The sequence below is a fragment of the Melitaea cinxia genome, chromosome 9 (genome assembly GCF_905220565.1).
Source record: "Melitaea cinxia chromosome 9, ilMelCinx1.1, whole genome shotgun sequence".
Taxonomy (NCBI): Eukaryota; Metazoa; Arthropoda; class Insecta; order Lepidoptera; family Nymphalidae; genus Melitaea; species Melitaea cinxia.
In genome coordinates this window covers 14,290,585-14,308,491 of record NC_059402.1, presented here as the reverse complement: position 1 = coordinate 14,308,491, position 17,907 = coordinate 14,290,585, and the positions used below count along the sequence as shown (strand labels likewise).

The 17,907-nt window shown below is 32.1% G+C and overlaps 1 protein-coding gene across 4 annotated transcripts; it reads left to right on the top strand.

Moving 5' to 3' along the window:
* Window positions 1-1,754: 1,754 nt before the first annotated feature.
* LOC123656728 (peroxisomal membrane protein PEX14) lies at window positions 1,755-16,178 on the top strand. 4 transcript variants are annotated; one of them, XM_045592388.1, is made up of 5 exons: window positions 1,755-2,092; window positions 4,112-4,375; window positions 14,556-14,770; window positions 15,549-15,755; window positions 16,074-16,178. In XM_045592388.1, the coding sequence occupies exons 1-5, from the start codon at window positions 2,042-2,044 to the stop codon at window positions 16,078-16,080; spliced, it is 744 nt and encodes a 247-aa protein (XP_045448344.1). In that variant the 5' UTR covers window positions 1,755-2,041; the 3' UTR covers window positions 16,081-16,178. The 4 variants fall into 4 exon arrangements, with proteins under 4 accessions (XP_045448344.1, XP_045448342.1, XP_045448345.1 ...); XM_045592386.1 differs by having other exon boundaries at window positions 4,106-4,375; XM_045592389.1 differs by lacking the exon at window positions 16,074-16,178 and having other exon boundaries at window positions 15,549-15,759.
* Window positions 16,179-17,907: the final 1,729 nt, after the last annotated feature.

Genomic DNA, 17,907 nt, shown 5'->3' with positions numbered 1-17,907 from the left:
CCATCAGGTGAGCCGTACGCTTGTTTGCCGACCTAGTGACATAAAAAAAAATACTAATCCTAATCCATCGATACAATGCAAAAATAATCCATCACTAGTCCTATACCTAATTCAAGAAACAAACCCGAAGAAAGTTATCTTCAGGGATTTTCCCTTGTATACTCACCAGACAATAATAAACTCTATTATAATTTGACGTGTTAGTTCAATTTGTTTTAACACACTGCGGATTTGAATGGTCATATTCGACGTGGTGGGTAGAATTTTGGGAAGTCCCCGTGCATTGATTTTGTGTTACCGTTTTCTTTTAGTTATATTTTTTTTTAGAAAATTATTTTACATTAGTTGAAAATTCAAAAATTCGGTAGATAGCACTGCTAAATCGGTATATCGGTAGACAAGGGCCAAAATCGGTAGATCTACCGATAAATCGGTAGCTTTTGCAACACTGTATTTATTCACTCTCATACACTATTCTGACACTGTCAAAAAACGGCTGCATTCCACTACGTCGTAAGTCGTCGGTGTCGCCCATTCTATCGTTTCACTTACGGCCCGTAGTCGTCGCGAGCGACTGTCGACGTCATACTCATAGGTGACGTCGCTGTTTGAAACCACATCGCGCCCACTTTGCCCAGAAAATAAAGGTAGGTCAGAGTTACTTTTCATCAATCACTAATAAACTAGCTGTTAGGTGGAACGATAAAGAGGGCTTTACAATCGTTGCGGACCTTAAGTGGAACGTACCCATTGCATATTGATTCTATTCTATTGTGTAGTAAACTAGCCTTTAGGTGGAATGATAAAGAGGGCGTTACAATCGTTGCGGCCCTTAAGGGGCCTACTCAAAGCACTGCCTGCAGGGCCCTGCTTGCAGTGCCACTGCCGATCGTATTGTATGTATGCATGCAGGGCCGATATTTTAATTGTTCACCCTGTCGCAGGGCCGCAGTGTCGTTCTGCCAGCCCGACACACGATCTCCCCACTCCGTAAACTGCAATCAGGGACATGTGTAGCTCGGTCGGGCCGATTTAGACCACCATTTTGTATACGTCTGTACATTCCGACGTTTGTCTACTCTATTTGATCTGTGGTTTTTCTTACATAGTTACTGTGGAGAGGTCATTGATCTAAATTTCAAGTCTTCATAACTGGCCCAGTAGCAAGGAATCTTAAAGTAACAATTAATCTTTCTCTTGCGCTTACAGTATCTCTCATCAAAATACTTTTTTTTTTCAATTAGTGGTGTCACCATTTGCAATAAATCTTAAAAGACTGATTCATCTATTCTAAGATAGTTCTTATAGTCATGAGGTTCTAATTCTTTCAATAAATTGGCGTGACTCAATGTCTTACGCAGTAGTAACCATTTTTTACACCAGTGCTTCCTTTTTTTCTTTTGAACGCTACAAGTAGTCAATACAGTCAAACCCAATGCTATTTTTTGGTGTTTGAATAATGTAGGAGCCATTTATAAAAACTGACGAATTTAGACAAGGACAAAGAGAACACAAGTGAACACGACAACGTATGCCGCGTAAATGATTTGCAGTGCTTTGTGGAGCAACATCCTCTGCGGCAGTAGCTGCAAGCAGGCCCTGCAGGCAGTGCTTTGAGTAGGCCCCTTTAAGTGGAACGTACCCATTGCATATTGATATATTCTATTCTATTGTGTAGTAAACTAGCCTTTAGGTGGAACGATAAAGAGGGCGTTACAATCGTTGCGGCCCTTAAGTGGAACGTACTCATTGCATATTGATATAGGTATTATAATCTATTCTATTTCTATTGAGTAGTTGACATTTATGAAGTAAAGCATATTTCAGTGTAAATTTTTATTTCTTATTGTTTCTACATGTGTCGTCTGTGTGAAAATAAGATGTCTTTTGCGATTTAATTTGTGAGTGAATATGGTATACGTATAAGTGAATTGTATAACTCTCAAATACTACCCGGTCTTATTAATTTGAGGATATTTAAGAAATTTGGTGTGAAAATTGTGTCGTTTTTCGAGTTAGGTACATATAATTTAAATTGGAAATGGCTTCAGACGGTTTGACATCTTCGACAGCCGAAATTCGGGAGAACTTGGTGATTATCCTTGTTTATTTTTTCATTTAAAATAATCTTTTATGCAAAAGGTAAAATAAAGTAATCGTAGCTGCTCTCACACAACGATCAGTATAACACAAAAAAAAAAAACAGAAAAATGACCTTCGTACTTAGAACATTACAAAAAATTTATGCAATGTAGCAGCATTAATTATTGATATTATTCTTAATCTATACATCCATACTAATAAATAAAACTAGAGTGTCTGTTTGTAATATTAAAATAACCGCTTTTTACTAAATGCATAAAATAACATTTTTTTTTTCAATTTTTCTTTATCTGTCAGTTTGTTCCGTATAATCTCTAAAACGGCTGGACCAAATTTGACGCGATTTTCACTGACAGATAGCTAATGTAATAAGGAGTTACTGAGGCTACTTTTATTTAAGAAATTTATTTATTTTGTAACTGCAAACTGAAAAATAATTTGTTTTCAATTCCATGTGGATGAAATCGCAGGCTAGGCTAGTTTCTACAATAATACTGGTAACTGGGTGCTAGTCAAACTGGCTTATTGATAAGTTTTGACAGTGACTATGTAGGCCTCACTAAAAGTTTAATTTGAATTATATTTAACATATATATCTGTACATATTTGTAAATATAGTAGTAGTCAACTTTTTTTCTAAAATATGATCACGATTCAACCTCTAACATATAACTATTTGCATACGCTTCCATCTCCATGTAGGAGAAAGATTTAAGCTTAATCAACGATGCTACTTCACTGCGTGTTGGTGGATATCTAAAATATATACATACTGTTTCCTTCTAATACCAATCACTCTTGTATAAGAAAGAAGTGCTGTGTCTAAAAATTTAATTAAATTGAGTTAACTAGTAAACATAAAAAATTACTTAATTGAGATTATAGAAAAAGTTTATTGTATAATTTAACTTTCATTCTTTTAGTGTAGAAGCGGAAATAAAAAGCGTGTTAAAGTAATGAAATAGGTGTCAAATATCAAGTACACATTATCTTTAATAATGTTTCATCATCATTATTATTAGATCATTATAGAATCATTAGGTAAATGACTAAAAGTAGACATTAATCTCAAGGGATTTATATTTCTCATTAATAATATCATTTTGTTAGTATATCAGATTATACATATATGTACTCAGAAATTTTTAAGTGTATATCTTCACACAATGGAAACGTATTGTGTGTGTAGAATTAAAAATTAAATATTGTGGGAAATGTTATAAAATAAATAATGCATTTATTAACATTAATCATTATTATATACCATTAATATCATTATATCAGGTGCTTTTATATATTACATATAAATTGATAATAAAATTATACTCATCACAAAATAATTCAGCAATCGATAAAATAGCCAAAACAAACATTAATTTTCTTGACAAATCAGAGTATATGATGAAAATTGAAGTGTTATTTTTATTCATAATAATTTTTGACAGTATTTTAATACTGTCAAAATAAAATATTTTGTATGAGTCAATTCAGAAACGTAACTAGAGTTCACTTGTTACGAATTATTACTTTGACATTTAAAAATATATTTATCTCTTTTTCGTAAGACGCACACTTCTCACACACACACTTCAGCCTATCACAGTCCACTGTTGGACATAAGCCTCCACAAGTTTGTGCCAAAAATGGTGTGAACTCATGTGTTTTGTCCATAGTCACCACACTGGACAGGTGGCTTGGTGACTGCAGAGTGCAGGGATGGCTTTGTCGCACTGAAGACGCTGCTGCCAGTCTTCGGCCTGTGTATTTTAAAGCCAGCAGTTGTATGGTTATTTCGCCATCGGTCGTAAGAGATGTTGCACCGTAAAATGTCATTCAGGACAGGTTTTAGCGAAACTTCTAAGCTTTACTTCTTCACATGATTTCATACCCATATTTTTTCTTATAATAGTTGTTTTCATAATTTTTGTTTCTTACGAAATAGACTTCAGTAAATGTTATATTAGACTATTATGGTGATTCAAAGATGTAAGCGAATAAGCAGTTTCAGGTGACAACAGCGGTCAAGTTCCTCTCAAACCCCAACGTTCAGAGATGCACGATGGAGAGTAAGGAGAGGTTCCTAAAAAGCAAAGGTCTCACCGATGCTGAAATACATAGAGCTATTGAGAAATGCGGTGATATTCTGGATGTACCTTCATTGACGTCGGAGCTAATGTTTTTCCAAAGTTCTAGAAGATCGTGGTTCAGGGAGAGGATTTTACCTCTGATCGTGTATGGTGGTTTCGCGTACGGCTGCTACTGGTTTTATAAGGTATTTATTGTTTTCGTTAACTTAAATTAAAATTAAAGTAATTACAAATTAAGACTGGCTCATGACCGATGTGCTGGCGGGCCGCAGGTTCGATAAACAATGCAAATTCGAAAGGACGTCGTTGAACGTGAAGCGTATATTTATTTATTTAATATATATAATCATTACAGAAAATTACGTAATTTTGAACGTCACAACGACATAGGTGTAAATTCGTTTAAAATTATTTATTTATTAACTGTGATAGTAATATTTATTATTATTATTATTATTAAACCTTTATTGCGGATATAGTTAACAATGTTTTTTACAATTTATGTTGATCGACAATATTACAAAAAGGGTACATGCTAACGTATATCCGCGTGTCATTGGGACACAAAGGCCTCCTCCAACTCCTTCCACTTCTCTCGGGACAATGCAGTCCTCTGCCATAATGGGCCTGCAACCCTTCTGATCTCGTCTGACCATCGCTTCCTTTGTCTTCCTCTCTCGTGATAGTAATATAATCCATACTAAAACTATAAAACTCCCAACAGATCACATGTCATCTTATTTTGTAGAGCTGCGATACGGTTTTTTTTTTTTCTTTTTTTGCCTGTCTGAAGACCTTCCAGGTCTGTTTGAACACGGGGTTTTAATTTATCACGTTTTAATTAGCCAATTGGCGCGGCTAAGGTGATACACTATTTTCTTAATGCCAAGAAACTATAGTTCCAAATAAAGGTTTTTATTTATCTTATTTTTTAACCGACTTCAAAAAAGGAGGAGGTTACTCAATTCGACCGTATATATATATTTTTATGTATGTTCGGGGATAACTCCGTCTTTTATGAACAGATTTTGATAATTCTTTTTTTGTTGGAAAGGAGATATCCCTAGTTTGGTACCATGATAAGGAAACCAGGATCTGATGATGGGAACCCAGAGAAATTGAGGGAAACTCGAAAACTCGCATAACTTTTTACCGGTGTACCGATTTTGATAATTTTTAATTTAATCGAAAGCGGATGTTTATCATGTGGTCCCATTTAAACTTCATCAAGATCTGATTACAAATTTTGGAGTAATCTTTGATAATGCGTATTTACTTGACTAATTTTTTCGTCTACCTACGTTGTATTTTACTTGTCGATATAATTGAAGTCGGTTTTTTGTTTCGTTTGCCTGCAAACACAATTATTGAAGGTATAGTGACTTTGAATATATAGTGTTTTATTTTATCAAGAATCTTTTAATACGTTCTGACCGAAAAGTAATAAAGTTTCGAAATTTAATATCGTAGACATAATTTATCTTTATAGTTTTATCTATTTTAAAGATCTATCATTATCTATAGTCTATAAACTCATACACCCGACGACATAACAAATTGGTTTAGGCTATTTTTTCCTCGAATTAACGCACTTTAAACCGCGCCGAACAGCTAGTATAAAATAAATATTTATCCAACTAATTCACGTGTTTTTCAGTTAAATCTATCTAATATATAAAATTTTCGTGTCATGGTGTTAAACATTGAACTCCTCCGAAACGGCTCGACCGATTTTAATAAAATTTTGTGGGCATATCGGGTAGGTCTGAGAATCGGCCAACATCTATTTTTCATACCCCTAAGTTATAAGGGGGGGGGGGATTAAGCGGGTTAATAACATATATGGCAAAGAAACGTTTTCGGGGTCAGCTAGTTAAATATAATTATGGCCTTGGGAAGAATTTTTACATAAAATATACCTTTACGTGTTTGTACACTAGGGACCTAGTTACATACTAGTATCCAACTATGAACTAGGACAAATAAGAACAACAATAATGTAATATATTAAAAATAGTATTTAACTGAAAAACTTCCACTAGTCATGAACACAAACATATTTTTGGAGTCGTTTTCAAGATCAAATATTTTATTCAAGTAGACATCGAAACAACTTTTAAATTTTCATTTTAAAACTTAAAATTATTATATATTATATTATTATTGTTTGTTTTCATGAATTAATTATAGTTAGATACCATAAATGCTTAATGTAGATGTACGATTTTTATTTCAACCTTAGTTTTAGTCACACGCTCGTGGGTAGTAGTTTTTTAGATTTTATCGCTCCTTTGTAACACAAAATAATAATGTAGTTGTGGTTTCCTAGTGATGTAACGACTAATTACTTAGATTTTTGACGTAAAACTTCTTTATGCACGTGTTAAGAAAAAGAAAGTAAAATATAAATAATAAACAATTTATAATATATTCATACTTTATTAATATAAGAATTATTATATGATCAGTGAAATTAAATACTTTTATCTTTAAGAAGCGTATAATGAATTAAATATCTTGTAACAATTTATCACTAATATTATTACATAAGTACTTATTCATTATAATTATATGTATACCATAACTAATACATAATAATACTTATCCTTTTCCCCCGAGAGCTCCGCACTGGTCGACGTCTCAAACAAGAATGCCCAATCGAGTCGGTACTAGAGATGCCACGAATATTCGGCAATTATTCGGTATTCGGCTATTCGGCCTCTTTTTTTCGCTATTCGGTATTTGGCCGAATATGGTTAACCATTTGGCCGAATACCGAATAACAATTTTTTTATTACTTACTAACTGTTTTTCCGCGACTTCGTGTAAATTATAGCCCATGTCCTTTCTAAGGCTCTAGAGTATCTGTGTACCAAATTTCATTTAAATCGGTTCAGCAGTTTGGGCGTGAAATAATGATAAGCAGATTCACTTTTATGATGAAATACAGAAAGGATTACCAAATAAATTATGAAAAAACTCAAAATATTACTCACAAAGATATTTATTTAACCAAAGAAGAACAAATAAATTAATATTTAAAATCTACCATTGGTAAGAAACAAACACAACAAACAAACTGCCAGTTTATTGTCTTCACTATAAATTTTATAATAGTTCCAAATAGGAGATTTCTTATTAAATTGATTCATTTTGCTTTTTTCGAACAAACGATGATATTTGTTATGGTAATCAATCACGTTAAATGTTATATTTTAGTATAGTTCGCGTCATGTAAAAAGAACGCTGAAAGAAACTGGAGGGGGTGCGTTTGCGCATGGGTATACTCGCGCACAAGTACTACTGTTTTATTTTTTAATTAGGCTTTCACTCGCGGCTTCGTATAATGGTTATTGGCAGGTACATTAAAAAATACTAGAAATACAAGTGCGAATAATTCGGACTAAATAAGTATAATAATTATCACTTTACAAAATCACAATTTTTTTTTAAACAAAAGCAATAACAAATTTTTTAGTTATTGAAATGTCGTATTCAAAAATAATAATTATCTGTACTCCCGATATTCGTATCTTAATAGTTTTTATGTGTTTAAAATGATAAATTGATAATTGTTTTTTAGTGAAATAAATAGTAAATGGAGAATTTTGTAATTTAAAACTTTTGTGCGCGATAATATTTTGAGTCGACGTCGAACTGTCAACCGCTGTCAACCAATAGCACACCGGCAAGCATGCGACACCTGATAAACACTCCCGTCCCCCTACCCGTACCACCAAATAGACCGATAAATCGCTTCTGCGCAGCTTCAAGGCCAGCGTTCTTTTTACATGACGCGAACTATACACACATGAAAATATGAAACAAAACCGCCCGCGCCTACCAAACGTATTAGGTACTTCAGCGATGCAAGTTTAAACTCGTACGGTGACGAGTTGTGTCTTGTCGCCCGCGAAAAGTACTAAGTGTGGCCGAATATTCGGCTGCCGAATATTCGGCGCTTCGGCCAAGAGCCTCGCCGAACATTCGGTATTCGGTATTCGGCAAAATTACTATTCGTGGCATCTCTAGTCGGTACACTTGTTTTATAGACGACGACAAACAAGTATGACTCCTACCCACTTGTTATATTATCAAATATTACATTTATTTATTTACTTATTTACACTTTATTGTACACCAAACAAGAAATAACATAAACAAACAACACTAACAATAAGGAGCAGCGTGGTGGATTAATCTCCGACCCTTCTGCTAAATGACGAAAGAAGTCTATGTCCAGCTGTGAGGTGTTATAGGTTGAATCAGTGAATCGAACTATATAAAAGTACTAAATCGATTGCAATGTAATTTACTGTGTAGATAGCTAGAATAGTGCTTCAACTACTTTTCATCCCGATAATCCCACGTGATGGGAAGTTATGTGGGCAACACCGGGAGAAAAATGTACTATAGCTACGTAGTTCACATTTAGTTAGCAGTCACAAAGTCAATGAACGATTAGAAGCAATATAAGTTTGATTACGATAATAGCTTGATAATGTTCAAATTTAATGTGTAATAGATGGTTTTACTTGTTGTACTTATCATATAATTATTATTATTTAAAAAATTTACATCCACGGGGTCAAAATGCCCATGTTTTTTGTTAAACATGCATTATAATTATATGAATACCACAGGCGATTTATCATACAAACTACAGATCGACAGTCCTGTGACTGCCTAGTAAAACTAGGTCGTGGTCCGACGCTGACGGTTTTTTAACCGACTTCCAAAAAAGGAGGAGGTTCTCAATTCGACTGTATTTTTTTTTTGTATTTTACATCAGAACTTTTGACGGGGTGGACCGATTTCGAAATTTTTTTTTTAATCGATAGGTGGTGTGTGTCAATTGGTCTCATTTAAATTTATTTGAGATCTAACAACTACTTTTCGAGTTATATCTAATAATGCGTTTTTACTTGACGCTTTTTTCGTCGACCTACGTTGTATTATACCGCATAACTTTCTACTGGATGTACCGATTATGATCATTCTTTTTTTGATGGAAAGGAGATATTCCTAGTTTGGTACCATGATAAGGAAACCAGGATCTGATGATAAGATCCCAGAGAAATCGAGGGAAACTCTCGAAATCCGCAATAACTTTTTACTAGGTGTACCGATTTTGATGATTTTTAATTTAATAGAAAGCCGATCTTTATCATGTGGTCACATTTGAATTTCATCGAGATCTGATTACAAATTTTGGAGTAATCTTTGATAGCGCGTAGTTACTTGACTATTTTTTCGTCGATCTACGCTGTATTACTCGTCGATGTAATTGAAGTCGGTTTTTTTTTCGTTTGCAAGCAAACACAATTATTTTTCTTACAGATACTCCTCTCTCTTTATCATATATATATATTTAATACGCTAAGGTTTAAGATGTTTGTCTCCCTTTTTAGAAAAAATCTCACAATTATTCCACATAAATTACCTATATATCATTTTATAGATAATTGCTCTACCGGCGACAACAAGTAAAAATTTGTTTTTTTTTTTTGTAAATTAATTAATTATTAAAATTATATATGTAGAACATGATATTGACGGTCGGTAATTTTTTTGTTCAATTTCAAACCAACTCACGTAATAAATACTTTTTTGTTATTTTGTAAAGTGATAATCATTATATTTATTCAGTGTGAATTAGTCGTACGGGTATAGCTAGTTCATATTTATACTCGAAATGTTGCTGTTCGTCGTAGCGAATATTTTGTAGGTTACGTTAACATCGTGACATTTATAATGGTTGAATGAAATGTTGACATAGTTTCAGTAATTACTACAATAATACTTTCATAAAAAAGAACTGTCCTCTTTGTAATATGTTCATCTATTCTAACATATATATTGCTACATAGTATAAAACAAAGTCGCTTCCCGCTGTCTGTATGCTTAGATCTTTAAAACTACGCAACGGATTTTGATGCGCTTTTTTTAAATAGATAGTGATTCAAGAGGAAGGTTTATATATACATATATAATAAATGCATAATATCGTAGAGAAACACTGATAATTTCAGAGGTTTCCAACGTATATTTTGATGTAAATAGTATTTAGTATCAGCATTGCACCCATGCGAAGCCGGGGCGGGTGGATAGTATAATATAAATAGGAAATGGTTTGCGCTATTGTCGTAGCAAATTGTTCTATTCCGAAATTTTCATATAAGCCATACAGATGTTTGTCTTCGTCTAAGCGGTTTGTTTGGACCATACAGGATGATACCTACTTCTGGGAACTGATGTATGAATGTGAAATGTTCATTATCTATACTAATATTATAAAGCTGAAAAGTTTGTTTGTTTAAACGAGCTAATCTCAGGAACTACTAGTTCGAGCTGAAAAATTATTTTTGTGTTGAATAGCCCATTTGCCGAGAAAGGCTATGGGCTTTTTTTTGTTTCTCTAAATTAAGGCGTGTGAAACCGCGGGGAAAAGCTAGTTATAATATAATTCCGTTTACAGTATGTCTATGATAGACAGTGGAATCTTAGTAATAGCACAGTGTACTAACCAATACAGCGGTGCAACGCCTTTGACATTTGACGACAAGCCGACAGACACCGCATGTCGAACTCCGCAGCACGTAGGGTTGTCACGGATTTTTTTTTTAATAATTTATTTCATCACTTCAGCCTATCGCAGTCCACTGCTAGAAATAGGCCTCCACTAGTTCGCGCCAAAAATTTCGTGAACTCGTGTGTGTTGCCCATAGTCATTACACTGGGCAGACGGGTGACAACCAGGTCACAAAAAAAAAATGAAGCTGCGTGTTATGGCAGCAAAAAATATAGCCACCCCCTCTCTTCCCCCTAAGAGACAAAGGAATAACTCAGTTCCACTACCACCTTGGAACCTAAAAAGCCGACCGATAGCGGGATAACCATCCAACTGCTGCCTTTGAAATTATCTTGTAATTTTTAATGCATAAATTTTAATGAATGGTTGTTTCGCAGTTTATCATTAGGTACTTAAAATCGTTAAGGTGATGCAAGCCTAATTTTAAATCTGCCGATAAACATTATTTATTATACGAGTATTACAATGTTAATGTGTTGTAATAGTGTGTAATATTATACAGCAATTTAATATGGTACATACTTTGTACGTATAAATATGTATAAAAATATAATTTACTTATACTTAGTTGGTTGTAGGCACCAAAAATAAGTCACAAGTTTAAGAAAATATCCAATGTTATTTTTTTATACAAAATTGAACTAATTCATTTTGTATTATTTATTAAATCTCATTGCTAAAATGATAATAATAATTTTCTTAATGGTAATCATAAAATGTCATGATGAAAAGAAAAAAAAAATAGATATAAATTCTTATTATATTGCCCATTATGTGAATTTTGTAACTTGTAGTTTCTAACCTTAATATATTGTTGTGTGATTTATACATCGACGTTACTATGTAGAGGATTTGTACTATTTAGCAGACTTCAAAAAAAGGTTCTAAATTGAGTTCACTTTGAGTTTTAATTTCTCATCTCAGAATTTCGTCATTTATGAATAGGGAAAACTCTTTTCTTGTATGGGAGGTTAAGCTGCCCGTTTGGTCCCAATTAAAAAAGATGAATTAGATGGGGTATATCCTTTAGGATGTTAAAATAGGGTTTTTTTTTTTTATTGTCTGTAGTAATCTGTAGTATACAAATTCTATAAAGCTACTGTTTCGAATTGGAAAATTATTTTTGTGTTGGATAGCCTATTTACCTACTAAGGTTATTTTATTCTTCAAATTAACACGTCTGATACCGCGGAGCACTGCTGTTATATGTATATAATTCTCTCAATTCATAAAATTTATTGCTAAACATATTGACAAAAACAGTTTCAAAGTCCGACAAAATTAAAAGCCTTGTGTATATTTTCTTAATAATAGAATAGCTATTTTTTTTTTCATTCTGACGCCAAATATAAGTAGCCGAGTAAGCTATGTTAATTTAAACTCGTTGGAGCTTGTCGTCGTTATTCCTTGATATTATAACAAGTACTAATTGATGTACGAGAATATTCTTTTCGTCTTTTCTGTTTGAATTTTACACAGAAAAAAATTATAAAACAAACAAGAATGAAGAATTTTATAAAGATAATAATTTTGTTTTGTGGTATTAATATAAACATCTTGGAGGATTTCTTTTATAATTTTATTTTGGTCCTTGTTTTTTTTTCTTTAAGCGTTTATTAGGGAACTGATATTATAGCTTTTTTAATTTTGGATATCTAACTGATTTTTTCCACTGTATGAAGCTTACCATACGTGGAAATGGACATTAAAAAACCAATCAGTTTTGCCTACGATCGATTTGTGTGCAAATTATGCAATTGTTTTTTTTTATTATAGGAATCAGCTTTTTTTTATTATCTATGCCATCTACACTACTAATATAAATATTTTATCTAATAAGCGTAATAAAGTGTATAATAGGTAAAAGGAAACGGAACTTTATACCATCACGCACATTCACAACACTTGTAAAACGGAATGAGATCAGAGTGCCTAGTGCGAGTTTTATTCAGAGAAACGCGTTTATACGTAAAGATTATTTTGTATGGGAATTTAAACAGTGCAACCTAGACGATAAAGAATAGTATACGATACAATCGATACAGAGTCATCTAGCGGCAACGCTAGGTTGAAATCCCGAATTTCCCATACAAAACGAAGTTAAAATTTACGCCCGTTATTGCGAAACGGATAAAACAAAACTCGCACTAGGCATTCAGCAATCGTAAATTCACACCGGACATAATATGAACACTTTAACATTAATAAAAAGGTAAATTGCGGATTCCGTAATGATGTACCCATTTGATCCTATGTGACAATATTAAAGATGCATTAAACCATAAGCTTATGCGTACGTCAACCTTGTTCAGACATTATCTGCGTCTACATTACACGAAGGACGGTCACGTACATTATAATTTCCAATGAAATCGTCATTGTTTGTGACTCGCGCACTGCACGTGAATTTTAGAAATAAGATAAAACAAAACAATAGCGTTAAAACAAATATTGTACATGGAAAACAAAACACACATATACGCAAACAGTCGCGCCAAGATAATTCAATGAAACCTCTCTTATTATCATTATCAGATCGACGCGATACTACTTTAATCGGGTGCCAAGTGGTTAATTTAATATTTTTTTTTACATACATAAAAAGTCGTCTGTTTCTAAGATAAGCAACATAATGCATATGTGTAGGTAATAAGCAACTGATAGCTATATTTTTTAGTGTTAGAAGTTGATAAATTTATAAAGTAATTATAAAACTTAACGTCACGATAAAACATCAGGTCAGGTCATTCTCATAAGAATTCAAAACATAGCAATTTTATTAAAAGTTTTAATTACAAGAAAAAAAAAGATAATTTCAATGTATAATAATATTTTCGGTATATATCATACTGCAGCTATCACAAGAACGTCGCAGTCATTGATAATGCTAGTTTTTTTAATATTTATTACAATTTTTTGAAACCATAAATAATTGTTTGCTGGCAAACGAAAAAAACCGACTTCAATTACATCGACAAGTAATACAATGTAGGTAGATGAAAAAATAGTCAAGTATATACGGTCTAATTGAGTAACCTCCTCCTTTTTTCGGTCAGAAGTCGGTTAAAAAATTATAAGATCACTTAGAAGAAGAAGAAGAAGAAATATACTTTATTGTGCATAAAAGTTAAAAAAAAACTTATTTTATTACAAGTAAAAGCATCTTCTTTTATTAAAATAGCTTAAATTTTAAGCACTATTAATAATTGACCATAATTCATTGATGTAAGGCACATCACTCACTCATCCCTAGCACCAATCATTCTGGTATATGAAGAAAGACACCTTTGCTCAGCAATGAGACGCTACAAGCTGAATCAATTGAAAATTCTATTTTTCACCGTGTTCCCGCTTTTATCTTTTCAATTAGGCCAAAAGCTGTTTCGAAGAGATCTTTCCCCTAACTCCAAAATCACTCTTAATATTTTTTTTACAACACGGCTGCACACAAGCGTAAGACACACCTAATGGTAAGCGCTTACCGTAGACTATAGAGAACTGCAATATAACAAAACATCGCAAACGCATTACCGACCCCAAACCTGCTCCAGTAGCTCTGGCTATCTGGCTCACAACAGGAACACAAAGGTATTTGAAAACAGTATTATTTACCTGTTATTTATTTGTAAAGACAAGGTACTTCCCCAGTCGGGATGCTCGAGGTTTTGAGCAGAGTTTGCCTGCTGTACCCTACTTCAATTAAATTCTTCAACTACTTTTTTCTTTCCGCTTACATCTCTTTTGATGTAATAAGTTAACGTTTCTTTTTTCAGAACTGCATTAGGCACCTTCTATTCGTCGAGCAACCGAAACGGAAATCAACGGCGGAATGTATCGATGAACTGCGTAAATCTCTCGACGTGATGAACGCGAGTATATCGTCTTTACGGGGTGAGATACAGTCTTCCGTGAAGCAGAACACCACGAGATCTCAGCTGGATAACTTGAAGGCTGATATTGCGTCGGTTAAGGGGATTTTGCTCAATAGGTCAGTACAATAATAAATTATGTAACATATTTTTTATATGTATACGATCAAAAAATTCAGAAGTCTGATTCGTTTAAAATTTGTATATAAATAAGATGAAATAATTATTTAAATAAATTGACGACGCGTTAGCGAAACGATCACATCGCTCGACTGTGGCTGTTGTGCTGGCGGTTGCGGGTTCAATCCTCGTTCATAGCATATACTTGTATTGGCCATATAGATGTTTGTCGTGGTCTGGGCGTTTGTGCTTGTGTATTGTTTTTTTTTTGTCGGACCCTCGACACAGTAATAAATTCTATTGAACGCCGTTGAGTGTGAGGCAATATAATCTTTACAGAAAATTACGTAATATTGATGTCATAATAATGATTTTATAATAATGTTATAAATCTGAAAAAATTGATTGACAGAAACATGAGTTTCTGGCACAGTTTTTTTTTTTGTATATGAAATAATTTTTATTTATAGACTAGAAAGCATATAACAATTCAATTATAATTAATGAAGAGACGATGTCATTGAAATAAAAACTTGTAGCTTTATGTTGTTAGCGCAGTTTCTTGCCGATTTCTCTCTGCAGAACCCACATTCCGAATCGGCGGTAATCTTAGTTGTAAAAGAATAATAATCACTTTAAAATTTTAATTTATAAAACGCCGATTCGAAAATACTTTTGAAGCCTATTTAAATAAAGTAGTTTTTGATTTTGATTTGATTTTAATTATAAGAACAAAATTTAAAAATAGTAATTAATAATATAATTACAAATTTCCAGAAACCAATTCCCCACCCTAAAAACACGCACAGAACCACCATCCATTCCAGCATGGCAGCGTCAATCAGAAGAGGCAACCTCAGCTGAAGTTACAGAAGATAAAAAGAAGACACACAGAAGTCGTAGCCAACGATCGGAGTCGGGGGGTTCGAACTCGAGTGAAGGAGAACAGGCTACTAAGAACAGTGACAGCAGTCTAGAGATCATGTAAGTAATGAAAACTGTTTGTTAAAGTTTGGCAAATGCGTCGCACAAATTTTGCCATTTTAGCAAACAAAGTCTCACATCAGAAGAGTTTGACAAATGTGTATATACATTGGACGCATTTCGACTTTATATGGTTAAGTCCCGCTGAATGCTATTTGCCTTAACAATATGCAAAAAATTTTTATATATATTTTTTTTAATTACATAGGTAGCGCTAATAACTTATTGTAATCAAGATTTTACACTACCTACATTAAATAGCCAACAGATTCCTTTCTCATATTTATTATATATATATTTTTTTTTCTTATTTTTCAGAACGTGAAAAATGGCGGAAGATTTCCGAAAAACGGTGTTTAGTTGGACATCTTTTTGTTTGTTTTGTTATTGATATTAAAATCGTGTATTACGAATGACTTGTAATGATTTGTATTGAATTTCTTCCTCTTTTAATATCCTAAAAACTACTGACTATCTGGCCGATAGTTAAATCTACTGACTAAATAATCCATTAGTTATGATAAGAAGTTTTTTGTCAGTATAATTTTAATAGTACATAGAAAGTATCTTCGGATACGACCTCTTGTATGTGCAATAATAGAATACATTTCATACATATTAAGGACTATCGGCCGAAAATCAGACTTAGGGAAAAGTTTTTACTTTTAATAATCGATGTTCTAAATGTGTCGCTTATAGTAAATGTAATATTTATCAAAAAATACAATAATCATGACTTCAAAGGTTTAGACTTTTTGTAGTTTACAATTGATGTTGTAGTTCTTATGTATAAATTGTTTAGCTTGACGTGATTTTTATATACAATAGTGCATTAAAATTATTACAAAAAAAAATCTTTTTAAACTAAAGTTGTACAAGAATTTGGATATGTATATGATTTCACAAGAGCATAACTCAAAATTAGTTTTATAGATACCTATATACTTCAAAATAACTTCATTGACTTCTTCTGACACTTGATAAAATATAAAAATAATATAAATAGTTGAATATGTATATGAATTCGTTTTTAAAATCGCTTAACACATTTATTAAAAATAACACAAATTTATACTACTTAAATGTGAAAAAAAATATTAAACGTTTAAATTCCATTTTTGGTTTTATAATTCCATATGTACGTATATATAATCATTTTATGTACGTGTATATAGTTTTTCACCTTTACTCTTACGAGTATATTAAAACTATAAAAAAATGAAAAAGATACAAACTAAAACTTAATAGGTATATTTTGTGCATAAAAAAAAAAAAAAAACATCAATTATTACGCCAGAAACGTTTTGAAATAACAAACCAACTAAAATTTCTGCCTAAAGGTGTATAACAAAAAAAAAATATAACACAGATAACATACTTGTTAGTAAAACAAATATTTTAAAAACATGAAAAATGAATTATTTATCCGTAGGTCAAACAGAACTATACTGATTTTTATTGTGAGATGTTTACATAGAAATTAAGAAAGTGTGGCCATAACATTATAAACGACAGTCCTCTTTGCTTAAATGCCTTTAGTAAATAAATGTGCAATATTTGTTCAATTTATAAAAACTAACCAAAGCTGTGTATGGATTTAAAATATAAAACGAGGAATTACTTAAAAAATATTGGAGTTAATTATTAAAAAATATATATTACAGTTACTACTTTGAGTTAAATTAAAAATTAAATGACATTTAAAAATCGTTGCGATAAGACAATAGACAAAATTTAGAATCATTTCATGAGTACAATTTCCATTCAACTATTTTAATTTTATGTGTTTGCTTTAGCACTCGATAATTATGAATATGATAAAAGAAAAAAATTGACACTAAAATTGTATAACACCATGTATTTAAATTGGTAACTTTTTAGTCGTTAAAATTAAGTTCCAATTTAATTGACACCGTACAAGTAACTTAAAATATTTTAGATTTTATTTCTTGTATTAGAAATGGTTGTTTTATAAATATAATAATGAAAAATAGATATAAATTTTTTCTGTTATATTTTTATATATTATTAGTTTTTTTTTTTTAGATTTTAAATGGTATATAGTGTAAATAAATTGTAATAATTCTGTAATGGTAATTATGGTTGTATACAAAATACAGCATTCCAAAAAATGTTTGTAATAATTTAAATT